General features: G+C 36.1%; 1 protein-coding gene across 5 annotated transcripts in view; it reads left to right on the forward strand.

Annotated features, from left to right (window-relative positions):
* Aplip1 (JNK-interacting protein Aplip1) overlaps positions 1 to 17,244 on the forward strand; it is a 29,270-nt gene that overhangs the window by 506 nt on the left and 11,520 nt on the right. Inside the window, exons 2-5 of one of the 5 annotated variants that reach the window (XM_076429945.1) lie at positions 5,400 to 5,624; positions 9,863 to 10,104; positions 13,744 to 14,019; positions 15,368 to 15,520. In XM_076429945.1, the coding sequence (XP_076286060.1) occupies positions 5,400 to 5,624; positions 9,863 to 10,104; positions 13,744 to 14,019; positions 15,368 to 15,520 (896 nt within the window). The remainder of the gene's footprint in view (positions 1 to 5,399; positions 5,625 to 9,862; positions 10,105 to 13,743; positions 14,020 to 15,367; positions 15,521 to 17,244) is intronic. The other 4 variants (XM_076429948.1, XM_076429947.1, XM_076429949.1 and 1 more) reach the window with 4 other exon arrangements.

The raw sequence follows: 17,244 nt of genomic DNA on the forward strand, positions 1-17,244 counted from the left end.
AGCACGGACAAGCACCGTTCTAGACCGTCCCAGTTCCAAATTTAGTAGAACTTCGGGGATCCAAGATCGCCACCAACGACAACCTGCTACCTATCAGCTGAACATTTTAGCAGGCAGTCGGACTCTCTACGTTCCTGTCAGTCTACGATCTCGGAAGATCGCTTTTCGGATTCAGAGGAACTCCTTTTACGGAGAGTTCGTTCAAATTGATGTTGGTTCACCCTTTTATCCTATTGACACGTTTCTTTAGTTCCTTGCCTGACCTGCTGAAATGCTTTCTTAAATCCCATCCAAAACTCCATCTAGTACCTTAGGAACCACTGAAACCATTTAGAGAGTCGTGGATTCTCTAAATACTATGCTGTGTGCTTTAAACAACAAAGTGAATTCGCTTGAACATCTTTAATGAAAGATTATGGACGTCACGTATCTGCGACGGTGGTTGCGAACGTGCTAAGATTGAAGGGAGGCTTGTGATGGTTTTATTGTGCGTACCCTGACGTGTCCGTCGTAAACGTCTCCGGGGTGGATTGGTTGAATTGACGAGGTTACAGATTAAATATTTAACAATTCTCTTGGCAGTTTCAAATTTGGCACAGAGACGAATCGAATGATCCAAAGGAGACCGATTTGCTCGGTGTGAATGAACGTGTTTGATGATTCGTGCCGATAACACGAGAGTCATTGCGAATAAAAATTTGTCCTAGATTATTGAGAACAGAGTAGAAGATGGTTTAAATTGATTACCGTCAACTCTTTAATCGAACCACAGTGCTTGCAGCGTGAAGTCATATGTTCAAAACCGTTCAGGATCCTTCGACGTTGAATTATTCGAGCAGATATTCAATTATTTGAGTGTTTGCATTCTATGTGGACCGATCGTAATGCAGTTTTCGCACGTATCTCACCGCTTGCACTCGGTGTGTTGCATTTTCGAGAGGAGATTAGGGGGGTTAGCTATGGTTGCATCGGGAAGATGCACCGCGGAGGCGCGGTCGATGCTGTTCTTCGTGTGCGAAAGAAATTTAATGCGGAAAGATGCAGTCTCGGTAGAATATTTTTATGTAGGGGTTCATTGGAAAATTGTTCCCAACAATTTATTTCTGGAATATACGCAAACCGAAAGCATTTTATGTTACGTATCTAGCACGTACTCTCTGGCAGACATTCAACACTAGAAAACAAACTAACAGGACATAGCACTGGAAATCGACATTAGAAAAATGGAAACGCAGCAATAAAAAATTCTTAGATCAATAGTAAACGCGGCATGGTACATTCGAAAGGGTCCTCTATATTTATGTGGCCGATAAAATTCAAGACTAACCGACCACACCAAGGAAATAGACTTATATTCAATCAGCAAGCCTCGCAGACTCTAGACAAAACATCCTAGTGATCTTCTACGACCATAGTGATAGTGCTATACGTATAGACGTGACTTAATATGCATAGATACCATCTAAAGCCATAGGCATCTCTGTGATACATTTTCTCATTCTCAACTTGTTACATCACTTTACCAAATGTTCCTGCGAGACAATTTGTGAAGGTTCTAGGATATTAAAAAATAAAACATTTTTCGTTTCTAAGTCGAGTGAAAATGACTCGTGGGTTTCCTGCCATTCCGGAAGAAATATACGTTTCTAGTATTTTTATCTGTAGGTCGCGATCAGAGATCCACATAGACAGCAGGTGCACGTAAAAATAAACTGTTAAAGCTTCTTCTGCAATAATCAAACTATAATCCAACTATATTATTTTTACCCACAGAACGTTAGTAAGAGTATTTATATTTTCTATTTTGTATGACTGCGGGTCTTCATGCATTTATGAAGAAATTGGTTGGGTGAAATATAAAACAGTAAAGGACTAGAAAAATTTAAGAACATCGTAATGTTGTTTTTAATGTAACAATGTCATTAAGCGATGAAATCATTTATTCCTGCTTCCCACAATCAATGCAGAATATTTTTATTTTGCATAAACATCCGCAGTCTATGTATGACACAGAAAATGTAAAACATTTCACGAACATGTGGCAGAAACAGTATCCTTGAATGCTGTTAGTAAATTTGCAGTATAGCATAGTTACGAAGGTCCATTTACAAGTTTTTGGCGTTCTCGCTCCGAAATGCAGTCTGATCAAAAAATGACTGCATTGAAAGATGCACTGGAGCGTACTGCATTGGTTACGTTTTTTTTTATTTTGGGCGTGTACAACCCGTCATCAAAAAAGAATGAAAAGGGATCGATACGAGTCCAATCGATACCCAAAATTAAACCCACTCCCATTACCAGTTCGCCACTCTTGACTATTTGTCTCTTCTACATAGACGAATCCAGTTTGCGCTATTAATGGAGCGCGTTCGCGCTCTGCTTTTATCGGTAATTATCTAATCGGACGTCCTCATTTCTCCGACGCCGTCGAATTATCTTTAATGAAGCACCTTGGAAATAAGAAAATTCCATTGTCGTGGATTTCATGATACCTTACACTTTCTTAAGCAGGAAAATAATTATGAGTAGACTGCGGATCTTCATGCATTTCTGAAGAAATTGGTTGGGTGAAATATAAAACAGTAAAGGATTAGAAAAATTTCAGAACATCGTCATTAACGGATGAAATCCATTTTTATTTTATTCCTGCCTCCCACAATCAATGCAGAACATTTTTATTTTGCATAAACATCCGCAGTCTAATGATGAGTTATACACTTTCTTAAGCAGGAAAATAATTATGAGTAGACTGCGGATCTTCATGCATTTCTGACGAAATTGGTTGGGTGAAATATAAAACAGTGAAGGATTAGAAAAATGTCAGAACATCGTCATTAACGGATGAAATCCATTTTTATGTTATTCCTGCCTCCCACAATCAATGCAGAACATTTTTATTTTGCATAAACATCCGCAGTCTAATGATGAGTTATACACTTTCTTAAGCAGGAAAATAATTATGAGTAGACTGCGGATCTTCATGCATTTCTGATGAAATTGGTTGGGTGAAATATGAAACAGTAAAGGATTAGACAAATTTCAGAACATCGTCATTAAGGGATGAAATCCATTTTTATTTTATTCCTGCTTCCCGCAATCAATGCAGAACATTTTTATTTTGCATAAACATCCGCAGTCTAATGATGAGTTATACACTTTCTTAAGCAGGAAAATAATTATGAGTAGACTGCGGATCTTCATGCATTTCTGACGAAATTGGTTGGGTGAAATATAAAACAGTAAAGGATTAGAAAAATGTCAGAACATCGTCATTAAGGGATGAAATCCATTTTTATTTTATTCCTGCTTCCCGCAATCAATGCAGAACATTTTTATTTTGCATAAACATCCGCAGTCTAATGATGAGTTATACACTTTCTTAAGCAGGAAAATAATTATGAGTAGACTGCGGATCTTCATGCATTTCTGACGAAATTGGTTGGGTGAAATATAAAACAGTAAAGGATTAGAAAAATGTCAGAACATCGTCATTAAGGGATGAAATCCATTTTTATTTTATTCCTGCTTCCCGCAATCAATGCAGAACATTTTTATTTTGCATAAACATCCGCAGTCTAATGATGAGTTATACACTTTCTTAAGGAGAAAAATGATGAGTAGACTGCGGATTTTAAGCATTTATAGCAAAATTGAGTGGGCAAAATTTAAAGTAGTATGTCAATATATTATTCTCACAGTCTATTAAAATTATTGAAGAAAGAACTTTCTATTTGACTCTTATTTCTTGCAATTGGTGTAGACAATTTTTATTTTGCCTAAAGATCCGCAGTCTAGTAATGAATTAATTAAATGACGGTCCTGCATCGAAAAGAAACTTGAAAATTTTCTTGTGAAGGGGTTGCTTGTTGGTTCACGATTGACATTGGTGTTGCTAAAGAATTCAGTAAATCCTCGCTTGTGTGAATCAGAAATGTTTAGAAACCAATGCAAAAACTGTTGTTAGGTAACGTGTCAGAAATCGATTCATGCGCGATGCAGACGAATTGTTTGAATGCATTGTGCCGCGGTACATCTTCTGTTTAAAGTATTATCCATTTAAACGGCAAGTGGATCAAAGCTCAGCAAGCTGACACGTTTAGGACTCTCAAGAAACACTTCGACACGAGCGAGACACCCTCCAATACTGTCGACCAACAGGTAGACGAAGACGTTGTCAGAATCGTGTTTCGATCAGGATCAAAATTAACAATTAATACCAATTATTAGACGCAAACTGTTCTACAATATATGCCAAGGTAACATAGTGAATACTACACTTAGATTCACGAGCAGTCTTCAGGAGCAAAAATTAAGAAATCGTAATAACAGTTCAAATCATCCTTCTGCTTAAGAAAGTATAACTTATCATTAGACTGCGGAACTTTATGCAAAATAAAAATTGTCTACATCGATTGCAAGAAATAAAAATCAAATGGAAAGTTGTTTCTTTTTTTAATAATTACCTAGAATATTTCCGTTCCCTATGATTTTTCAAATTTTATGGATACAAAATTGGTGTAATACCTCAGACAATACCTCTGAATGTTTAGTAATTGATTAGATACCGACACGATTAATAATGTAAACAATATGGCGCCACAGAGTCACCATTCGAGTGCTAAGGATTAACATTAGAATAGCAGTACACACAGAGAAGGCCTATTAGCTTCTATTGTCCTGCCATCAAATCCTGTTTTCCTGTCAAATTTGCGCTTGGTGTATCATTCCAAGTTGTTCTAGCCAATAATTCAATACTTAAATTAACAATAACGAATAAAACATTGGACGATACAAAGTGCAAACTTTACAGAAGAATGTACTATTGAATAGTGCCAATATCATATGAACTTATTTGAATATTTAATACTATTGAATTTCAATAGCAAAACTCATTACCGCCAATCATATAAGCGAATAGCTTGACCATCAATGTTTTCAAAAAAATAAGATACGGCCTCCAACCAATTCCAGTCTAAGTCAATACATTTCTCAAATTTTTTTAACAACATAGCTGATTGAAGGAAAAAAGAGATATTACGAATAATAATGTACGGTATTGAATCGAATAATATTTTCAATCATTTCATGATAGACAATTCAAATACATCACGCTTCATCATTTGCTTCTGAATTTCATACTATTGAAAAGAATACATTGATATTCATCGATGTAAAAAAATTACAATAACACGCGTGTTATTGAAGTAACTACTTTCTTTTCTCAGTGCACCATGTGGTAAAGTGTTAGATATCGAGACATTACTGTACTCGTTCCGAATCGGTAAATAATTTGTCAAATTGACACGGAAGACGGAAAAGGGTTTAAAGAAGTCCAACTACCCCCAGCCGAGGTTTACGAGCTGTCCGAACTAACCACCGTGAATTGTTGTTAAAAATAGACTGGTCCACGATGTGATGATAGATGACTCTCCGACTTCGTCGCAGTACAGCGACCCTGAGGTCGCCAGAGCTTGCGACGGAGCCGCAGCCGATTCCGAGGATGAAGACGTTGTGGTGATACATCGGCATGACAACCAAAGTGGCCACACTTCTGGCGACGACAGCGAGGATCTCGATCACAATTGCTCCATCGTCGCTGACAGCGACTTTAGGTTGGTAACATCGTAAGTGTGCCAGCATTTCTTCTTCTTGCCTGTGAATTTTAGTTTGGCTATGTTAGATTTAGATGTCCGAAGGTAACGAAGTCAATCGATCAAGTATACAGGGTGGTTCGTCTGCTGAACCCTCCGGTGCTCGGGTCGAAAGTAGCCATTTCTCGTTGGCAGTTTTTCTAAGAACTCATCTTAGAATTCTTCAATGAATTCTTGTTTCACTAGGAGCACTGTTGTGCAGTATTGCAACAATAGCATTATATAAAAGAAGCTTCGAGAATTCATTGAGGTGATTTACAGAAAATTAGATGCACAAATTGAACGAGTTCACCGAAAGGTTAAGCTTCCTATCAATTATCAAAAGTTTATATTATTAACACTAAACCTACCGAGCCTGAAAAGTAACTGGAACATGCTCCCTTATAAAAATGACAAGACTGATTTGATTTATACTTTGTGCGGCTCCTATTGTAATACATGCTCTATTAAAGACATTTATACAATAATTTCTTATCAAATAATTGTTATTATTTCAATAAGTGTAGAATAAAAGATCTGGAATCGGTCATTTTGACCGGTGGTGGTAGGTTTAGCGTTAACACTAGGTTTACGGGACCCGTCAAAATGGCGGGTTCTAGTATTCTTAATTAAAGATGCTTCCGTGAGGAATTATTTACCAAATTTATTTCTTTGTTCATAAAATAATGTGGAACAGTTATTTCCAGAGCTCCGTAAACCTAGTGTTAACACTAAGCGTACCACGACCGGTCAAATAACTGCGACATTTTTTATTTTATGATTATTGAAATAACGAAGATGCTTCCATTAGAAATTATTAACTAAATTTCTTTATTCAAACACGTATCGCTATAAAAATTCAGAAAAATCTAAATAAATTTAGTCTGCTCGGTACAGTTAGTGTTAATTTAAATTATTGTTTGTAAATTATAGATCGTTCTACAAAAAGATATGAAAATTATCATTAACGTTCTTATGTGTTGAGAAACATTTGTGTCTTTATATTACAGTTGTAAAATTTTAATGAATTCTGTAGTCAATATTACTTTTTATCAGTAGAATGCGCTAATTCTGTTTCGGACACCCTGTATAGCATTTAATACCCTGTCCAATTAAAATGAATTTTCGTCCGTTTTTATATTTGTTACTCTTTCACGCGTATTTGGACAATCCTTTTTGTAACTTCTGCATGCAAGAAGGAATTAATTCTGAATATGTCTGTTCCTTTAATATTGCTAAATAAATATTAGGTTAAATATGGGATCAAATTCATGTTAGGAAGTACTAAAAATGAACAGAAAAATCATCGCATTGTTTGTATTTATTTAGCAACATTAAAGGAACACATTCCGAAAGAAACTTTTGGGACAACCTAATAACTTATTTTTCTATCACTCCCCAGCGTCGCGTTCAGATTTATTCCATTATGATGTTTGTTTCTTCAATGCAAGGATATCAATTTTTACACTTTAAACTTTAGAAATGCATCGTGGTGAAAGCAAGTTTACATTTCAGTTTTCTATTCACGATATCATTCATCAGTAGAAAAAGAGAATGACGTACTTTAGTAAATGTATGTGTTGGGAATAGATTACATAACATGTTCAATAATATTTAACACACCTTTATGTCAACATACACAGTATTCAAAATTGAATTTCAAGTCTCTAATTTGTTTACAGAGATAGGCAAGATTTTTTCCAAATAGTGAACGTCAAATTATTTAGAATTCTAATCATTTTTATTTATGGTCAGAAGTAAATATACAATTTTGTAGTAATTTTCTTGAAGCTTTTTATGTAGACAATTATAATGTACATACTTTCACCTTTCTTTAGGAAGCTTTGATAATATTTACTTATTTATAAACATTAGTAAATCTTCGTTTACAGTATTGTTTACTGGAATCGTTATTGTACATATCTAATGGCTGTATGTTTTAATTATTTTGATGTTGACCTTATGTTCATAGATTAATGATAATTATTTGTGTAGACAGTTAATATTTAGTACAAAAATTCTGAATAACCCAAGAATTTTTCTTAACAAATTGAAATAATGATAAACTAATCAGAAACATTAATAAGAAATGTAATGATCTTATGATGATCGATTTGCGAATTGCCAAAAAGGAAAGGTTAAAAGTCTGTTAACTGTTAAAAATATTAAAAAGACATTATGAATGTCCTTTTAAAGGGTGATGGTAACATTTCGTTAATAAAACAACTACGTTCGCGAAGTTATCACACTGACACGTTACCGGTGACCTATTCAAGTATTCTGTACCGTAAATGTCGAATAAGAAAGGATTTCTCTTGTCGCAGTGAGATAATATCAACGATCAGCGAGAAGTTTCAGTTTCAATAAAGCATTTTTGTATAGTAGTCTGCTTTGTAGCCAATATTTCTGCAAATAGAATACTCTATACTCGTAATCGGAACATAAAGTACAAACAAGAACAATAGAGAACCATAAACACAAAATTTCTCTTTAATCTTAATAATTCTAATAAAGTTACGTGGCCTATATCAGTCGACAAATAAGCACAAGTGATCAACTATATATTGTATAAAGAACAAATAGTCTGTTGCCTTTAAATTAGCAAAACCTGGCTTGAACATCTCAAGAGTGTTCCTTGCCTACTTATACCACTGCCTGGTGGCTCGACAGAAGCTTTGTGAAGCTTTGATTTAGGTCTGTCCCTAAAACGTTGACACACACTACTGAGAACCCCGCGCCATTTAGCACAGTGTATAACTGTACGAAGTAACTGCATTTGTTCCGGGAAGAATGCATTCAGGTTCTTCCCCATTAGTAGCAATTCATACCGTCACAATTTCCAATGCGCACCTCTCTGGATTCGCTCAGTGCATCTTACATGCTCTTTTTATGCATTATAAACAATATCGTTGTTCACTCGGCATTTTTTGAAATTCGTATCGGTGCCAAATTTTTTGAAGAGGATGCCTACTTCAAATCTGTTAAATAGAGACTTCTCATTTATCTATTACTGTCGTGCAACTATGGGAACTAGATATTTTTATTTTCCTACTGGCACACTCGAAAAATAAATTCATTCCCTCGAAAAATAAAATCATTACAGACTAGACTACAATATACTAGTATTGAAGAAGTATTGGGTCGGCGAGAAAGTAATTTCGGTATTTCAAGGTGAAATAGAACGCAATTCTTTTATTCAAGCAATGAACTGTAATATACAGGGTGGTTTCATTTAAAATGAAACACGTAACATTCATATTGGGTAAACTTTACTTTACCGGACTCAAAGTCTGTGCCTTTCTCCTATAAATTATGATGTATTTGGTATGTAACCCAGTAGATTTGTACCCGGGGCGGCTGCAGAGCGAAGTTTCGATCCCGTAGGATCAATGGTTCAGGAGTTAGGCTTGCTTAAAGTTGAGCAATCTGCAGTGTTTTTGACAGGCAAGGGCGCCGCCATATTGGTTTGTAGTGACGACCGCGAGCCGCTTACCGAGCAGAACCACCGGTCCTTGCCCCCCCCCCCGACCTAATAACCAACAAACTAATTAATTTTTCTGCTCGGTAAGCGGCGCGCTCTTACCTGTCAAAATCACTGCAGATTGCTCAACATTAAGCAAGCATAACTCCTGAACCATTGATCCTGAAGGATCGAAACTTCGATCTGCAGCCGCCCCGGGTACAAATCTACTGGATTACATACCACATACATCATAATTTATAGGAGAAAGACACAAATGTTGAGTCCGGTAAAGTAAATTGAGCAGTCTTCATATTTGTTAGACTTTGTTAGAGTCCTTCATCACGAGTCTGGCTCGTCAAAGCACGGCAACGGGTTAATACGTTCAATAAGTTAAAAATAATATAACAGTATTTTGAAATTCTTTTAATGTTTTCACCGTTCTAAATTATGCCTTCTCATTGTTGTCATAAATGTATCAAATCCGCTGACTAATAAACCTTAAGGAAATCTCACATACAAAGTTGCTGCAGCCATCAAGTAAATTGAGGTGCTAGATTCAACTGATTCTCTTGTAAAAGGCCAGTTACGATTGAAAATCTCTGTGTCTCGAACAATGTTAACCGAAGCTGTATTATTCATTGAACGGATGTTATGGTCTGTTCTCATTGTGTGAACGGTTCCCGAGATCCTAATTAAAAAAAAAAACACCTCGAACGGCATGGTGAAAGGTAGCTTAGCTCACTACACAACTACCCTTGGGTGACATTAGCTTGTTCGGTGGACTGAGCAGCAGGGGTCGATCGGCAGGCGTCGGTGGACCAGGTCCCGGCGGAGGTACCACTTCCGTTTCCGGTAATGGCGGCAGAGACAGCGTTGTCAGCGACGTCGGTGACTCTTGTTCGAGTTTGAGCTCTTGGCCGACGCCGGAACACGTGCCCTCAAATCGACCGGGAAGCGGCGGTACCGAGCGTCGACGTCGGAGGTTACCGGAAATCCCCAAGAACAAGAAATGTAAGAGAACCATCCTTTCTAATATGAAAGTCAAGATTTACTGCTTTGTTCAAAAATGGAGAATCAGAAGGGTGTCCCGTTTAATGTAGTCCCTTTTCGAATGCACACCACTTGTGCCAGTGGCTTTTCCATTGCTGAAAACAGTACTGGGAATCTTTTTCTATTAGGTTGATGCATATGAAATGCCCGATTTTTAGCAAGGACTTTAAACAAACACAATTTTGTACCCAATATATTCTATCTACGAATTTCAAGTTTCTTGATTGTATTATGGTAACAACAAGATATTATGGCCATTCACGTTTTTCATTTACAAGATTGCTATCTTCATTTGGTAGTTCTTTTTTACCATCAACGATTGTAAGTTACACTGAGAAAAAAATCCTGTCGAAACAAAAAAAATATATGTTGATTCAATAAGATGTACTATTGAATAGTGCCAATATCATATGAACTTATTTGAATATTTAATACTATTGAATTTCAATAGCAAAACTCATTACCGCCAATCATATAAGCGAATAGCTTGACCATCAATGTTTTCAAAAAAATAAGATATGGCCTTCAACCAATTCCAGTATAAGTCAATACATTTCTCAAATTTTTTTAACAACATAGCTGATTGAAGGAAAAAAAGAAATATTACGAATAATAATGTACGGTATTGAATCGAATAATATTTTCAATCATTTCATGATAGACAATTCAAATACATCACGATTTGCTTCTAAATTTCATACTATCGAAAAGAATACATTGATATTCGTCGAAGTAAAAAAATTACAATAACACGCGTGTTATTGAAGTTACTACTTTTTTTTCTCAGTGTACTTAATCACCACATTTTTACCAAAAATCACATAAAAGCTATTTTTGCCAGACATATAAAAGGAATATACGACAGTCGCGTTGGTTGACATTGAAATAAATTTTACTTAAAAGTAAAATTATACATCTAAATTAAAATTGAACATAGGATATTAACACTAAACGTACCAAGCTGTAAAAGCAAAAGGCACGCTGCTTGCCTTATAAAAATGACGAGAATTAATTTATTTAGACTTTGCCTGGTTCTTATTATAATTTCTGCTGTAATAAAGATATTTATTAAGTAATTTCTTATGAAAGTATCTTTATAATATCATTAATTGTGAAAAAATCTAGAACCGGCCATTAGGCCGGTCGTGGCACGTTTAAATGTTAAGAATTAGCTTTGTCAATCGGACAATACATATGCAAAACCTAATAAAATGCTGAGCAGAGCTCTCGTTTTTCCAGTTTTATTGTTTCAACGTTATCCACATATCCTCCCAGCATGACATTTCTTACTGTTGGAATAAAACGGTTCTGAAATGAAAACTCAGGATCCAAGAATGCTGTTACAATGTAACAAATAGTGTATGGTGGTGTGCGTCACCTCGAAGTGACGATCGGTGGTCGAAATGACGATCAGCAGTCGAAGTGACGATCGAGACGACGGGAGACGCGAGTTCAGTTCGACGGAAGAGTCGGTATAGGCAGGACATACCTGGTACAGCTTTCTATTAGTCGTTTTGTAATAAAGTTTTTCCAGTTACCTATTTTACTAGGCTGTGTTTGATTCAACTTCAACCATATCCCTTAACACTTATCTTTGGAAAGAAAGACGTGCGGTGCTAAGTTAGATGAATATGGAGGGTGATCAAGAACCATCACGTTCGCAAATGGTTGCTGGTTTCATAGCACTCATTCCATATGCTTGTTTTAGCATACTGACCACTTCAGTTCTCTTTCTTCCCAGTCTCACGAGCAATTTCAAGATGTATGAAGATCGAAAGAAACATGGTCCGATTAACGTTAAACCTACCGAGCCTTAAAAGTAACTGGTACATGTTGCCTTATAAAAATGACAAGATTGATTTTATTTAGACTTTACTCTAAACTGTTGTAATACGTGCTCTACTAAAGATATCTATACAATCATTCCTTATGAAATCATTTGTATTATTTGAATAATCGTAAAATAAAAAATCTGAAACCGGTCATTTTGACCGGTGGTGGTAGGTCTAGCGTTAAAGACATTACCATTACCTAATGGTCCTAATGGCTTATCTCAGGCTTGCGAAACTGTGTCTGTTTATAGATAAGACCATAAGTGATATTCCTCGATTATACACTACTGTGCAGAAGAAAGAAGCACCCAGTAAAATTATAAGATATAATGACAAACGATATCTTTATGTAGAAATTGTATTGTACCATGATTGATTTATTGCATTAATTGTTGCATTAATTTATTGCATTTGAAGTATTAGATAATCCGCAATAACACATAATATTTCTCAGAACTATTGAATTAAACAGCGAAATCCTTTTTCAATATTTACTGTGTTCTTATTTGATTTTTACTCTCTTGTATTAAATATGGCCGAATTCTTCTTTCTTTCGCACAGTAGTGTATTTTGTCATTCTTGAATTTTAACCATTGTTTCACCGTTTTACATTGCAGATGATCATTCTTGTCATAAATGCAAAAGATCCGCAATCTAAATTTTGAAGGTCTTACAAGGGAAGGATTGCAAGTGTCCGACTTCGATTTTGGTAATCTTTTGTGAGACGATGGTTATATTCCTAATGATCCCTAATGATGTCTGCAAAATATTAAGTGTAGTTACTCAGTAATTTTAAAGATATAAACAATTAAACTTTCGTACCTTGTTGATATACCATGATTTGCAGCTCAAGTTTTCGAAGTTTAATTGTTTATATTATTTAAAACTATTGAGTAACTACACCTAATATTTGCAGACATCATTAGGGATCCATATACCATCGTCTCACAAAAGATTATCAAAATCGAAGTCGGACACTTGGGGTCCTTCCCTCGTTAGTGGATAAACATTTTTGACAAATTGGTAAACATACAAGATAAAATGAAACAAAATTGTTACTTGTGGATAAACATTTTTGACAAATTGGTAAGCATAGAAGATAAAATGAAACAAAATTGTTACTTGTGGATAAACATTTTTGACAAATTGGTAAACATAGAAGATAAAATGAAAAAAAAATCGTTACTTGTTCATCCGCTAAGCTCTTCATTCGTGAAACTACTTTTCCTTAAAGTTCGAGTACTGTGCTGCTTCGTTTTCCAAATTAGAGGGCCAAATTAGAGATTGATAGTATGGCACACAGGAATATGATCTCGTGCCGCTCCATTACCTCGGCGATCAAAGTATCATTTGAGAATAATATGACCTTAAGCGTCCGAGACAGTGTACATTACGAATTGACCATATTCTGCGCATTTCTCATCACGTTGTTCGATCCGCCGGACCGAACGATATCGCGAATTCAACCGCAGAATCTGCGACCGCAACGAAAGAAAATCCATAATGACATCTACTTACGTCACGCCACTTGTTCGAGACTTATTCCCTAGGTGGTTGTTACGATGGTCGCGATCGTTTCTGATTATATTAATTAACATACGCGTCGATGGCGTATTTCGCCCATTCGAATCTCACTATATGCGAGAGCTTGAAAATGTCGAGCACCTCGCGATTTCGAAAATAAGTGTATACTTGATAGAGTCTCGGGGGGGGGGGGGTATACTGGTCTCAAGTGATTATTCGTTTGATTAATCGTTTCTATTCCCAGGTCTGCCTATCGGCCAGATGACCATGCAGTCATCATCGTCCCTGGCAGACGAACTGAACGCGGTCAACGGTACGACTACCAGCAGGCCGCATTTAGTGTTACGAAAATGCCACTCGAGGATCCGCCACGAGGACAGCTCACCTGACAGCGAACGAATGGCGACTGACAGCGGTCATTCCACTGCTCATTCGCCGGAGAACGGGCCGAAAAGTGTCTCCCCCATACCTTGCAATACCCTGCAGAACACAGACTCCACTTCAACTAGTAGTACACCAGGTGACTTTCCGAATTTTTCAATTGCTTTATGCTAAACGTACTAAATGTATCGGATATGTATAATAGATATAGGAGCATAACTGTGATCACACACATTTTTTAAATCATGAATAACTTTTCTATGAATGGACCAAACGATTTCAATTTCTCGGTTGACCGGTCGCGGTACATTCTGATTTTTCATTTTGAAGAAATCGATTTTTTAACACTAAACCTACCGACCATCAAAAATGACTCATGTATATAGTATTATAAAAATAACAAGATTAAAATTTATATTTTCTGCGATTTTTACTTATAATATGTATATACTGGAGTCAGAAAATATATTCAATAAATTCCCATGAAAACACCTTTACAATTTCAATAATTGTCAAATAAAAAATCGAAAATGGATCATTTGACCCCGTGTGGTAGATTTAGTATTAAAATTGTATTTTCTTTAAAAGCTTTCAGTAGAATCGTGCACAAAAGGATTTGTTTGAATTCGTAAAGTTAACGCTAAACACTCGAATCTGGAGGCGCCACTAAAAATGGCTGTACTACCATTATTCAGAATATTGTTTACATTGTTAACTATATCGGTATCTAATCAATTACTGAACATTTAGGTATTGTATAAATTCCATATGCATACAATTGGGAATGGAAATATTCCAGGTCGGAAAAAATTGTTACTTTTCTAGTTAAAATACCTCCGAGTGGAAAGCGTTAACATAGTAGACGTAGTTATAGGCGTTCGAAGAATATAATTCACGAAGTGTTCATAGTTGAATCTTGAATCGCGTTTTTATCCAAATCACTTTTTTCGAAACGGTTGCCACGATATCCCACGTTCCAGTTGATTGAATCACTTGAAATTTTCAGAGAATCTTCAGCACATACCCTGCTATCGCACGAAACAAAATTTTTAAATCCGTCATTTTTTCTCTTATTTTTTGATCGTACTAAAGGCCGAAAATTTAAAAAATATCGACTTCTAGATACTGTCATTTTTAAAAAAAGTCAATATTGTTTACTTATCTCGGTTTGAATCGTAATTACATTCATACTGATTGTTAAAGAACTTCATTCTTTGTTACCGATCAGTCACAAGCCTACGCTACATTTTAGAGTACTATATGCGTTAAAAATTTTAAGCAAATGGATCGGGTTCCAGGATTTCGTGTCACCAAAGAATTTTCAACTTTGCAGTATATTCTTTATTAAACTTGGGCCGTAAGGGCGTCTCTCAAAATTACAATATGTATTCTATGCACGAGAAACTACAAGAGTTTACCCCTTTAAAGTTTCATTTCATCGTATTTTTAAGAAACCAGTTAATTAACAATCGATTATTCTCTCAAAGGAAGCGGAGGTGTTCCGTTCACTCAACTGGAGTTGCTCGAGGCGACACATCGAGGACTGCACAAATTCGTGCCAAGACACCACGACGAGATCGACCTCGAAATCGGTGATCCCATTTATGTTCAGAAGGAAGCCGACGATCTCTGGTGTGAAGGTTCGTTTTCTACAGTTTTTACTTACAGTGGTCCGCAATCGGAAAACTCAGTTAAAATCAGACGCGTCTCCCTTTACACGTTCGCAGTCCTATTTACGTACTGACACGAGGATGTGCACCACAACATCGCCTATTTCCAGCGTTTCCGTTAGTCCTTTACACTAATATGCAGATAACTACATCTAATACACCAGTTTCCCTTAGAGGGTGGGGCAATAACTACAGTGGTCGAAATTTCTATAAAGTCATTTTCTTTTTCATAGATATTTTAAAAATATCACAATTTTTGTTGATTTATCGTATCTGGTCTTGTGCCTTGTAGATACTCGGATAGAGGGACTGCGTACTCTAGACCGCTACTATTTACGTTTTTTTTAAATTTTTTTCTGTGTGGTGCAGAACATAAGTGCGAAGTTTCTATAAAGTCACTTAGTGTTTCTCTGTATTCTGAGCAGAGAACTATGGAAAACTGCGAATATTCTAAAAGTATTAGTTTTAGAACTCACAGAAATCCTGTTTGTTATCATTTGATTCACGTGTCTGAGAATGCCGAGAGGAAAAGTACTAACAAGTGAAGAAAAAGCATCAATCGATGCTTATCAAGATATGGGCTGCTCTAATCGCGCAATTGCTAAGAAAACTAATCGGTCATATACTGTGATTAATAATTATATCAATTTACGTTAAAATTACGGAAAAAATCGTCTTAAAGGTAGTAATAAAAAACAGTCAAAGAGGCAACATTCAATATTAATGAGGTCTGCAGCTAAGGAAAGGAAAAATGCAGCACAATTTCGTGCTGAATTGGAGCTCCCAGTAACAACAAGACGTATGCAACAACTTTTAAATTCTTCTGGACAAAAATACAACGTAAACCAGGCCTTAAAGAAGTACATAAACCGGCCCGTATTGATTTCACACGGACACAAAACACAGTGACTTTATAGTTTCGGCCACTGTATTAGCACCTCGGATATCTTCGAAACTATAAGTTTCGCAGAAATATTTGCTGAAATAAAATTGCACAGTACGAAGGGGACCATCCGGTGGCGATAATAGTTTTTTTGCAAATGGTGGTACTTCGGACATTTGAAGGTCACCTTCACTTTTTTAAATGGAATGAGGTATTTTTTAATACATCAATCGATGTAGCTGGACATTCGTTATAAAAAAGTACTAACCTATGTGTGTCGAAAAGTTAGTATAGTCCAGGAGATATTTCAATTTAAATAACTCTAAAACACCATTACTGTCGTACTAAGACGTTACACAAGTAAGTAAACGCTATTATTGAATTGAAATTGAAATATCTCCTGAACAACTAACTTTTCGACCTACACATATAGGTTAGTACTTTTTTATAACGAATGTCCAGCTACATCGATTGATGTATTAAAAAATATCTCATTCCATTTAAAAAAAAAGGAAGTTGACCTTCACCTCACCTTGGAGTGTCCACCGGGAAAGATAAAAGTCCCACCACATGATGTCTCGCTCGTACTGAACAACTTTCATCTGAAACATTTTTGCGTATTATCAATATTTTTGAAGATATTCGTCTGTAACGCTTTATAATTTCCACCCTGTACACAGGGTGTCCCAAAATTCGTGGAAATCCCGAAAGGGGGCGGTTCCTGAGACCATTTCAAGCGACATTTTCCTTTGCAAAAATGTTATCCGCGGCTTTGTTTAGGAGTTATTAACGAAAAACACGGACCAATCAC

Source organism: Lasioglossum baleicum, chromosome 9 (assembly GCF_051020765.1).
Source record: "Lasioglossum baleicum chromosome 9, iyLasBale1, whole genome shotgun sequence".
In the NCBI taxonomy this organism is placed as follows: Eukaryota; Metazoa; Arthropoda; class Insecta; order Hymenoptera; family Halictidae; genus Lasioglossum; species Lasioglossum baleicum.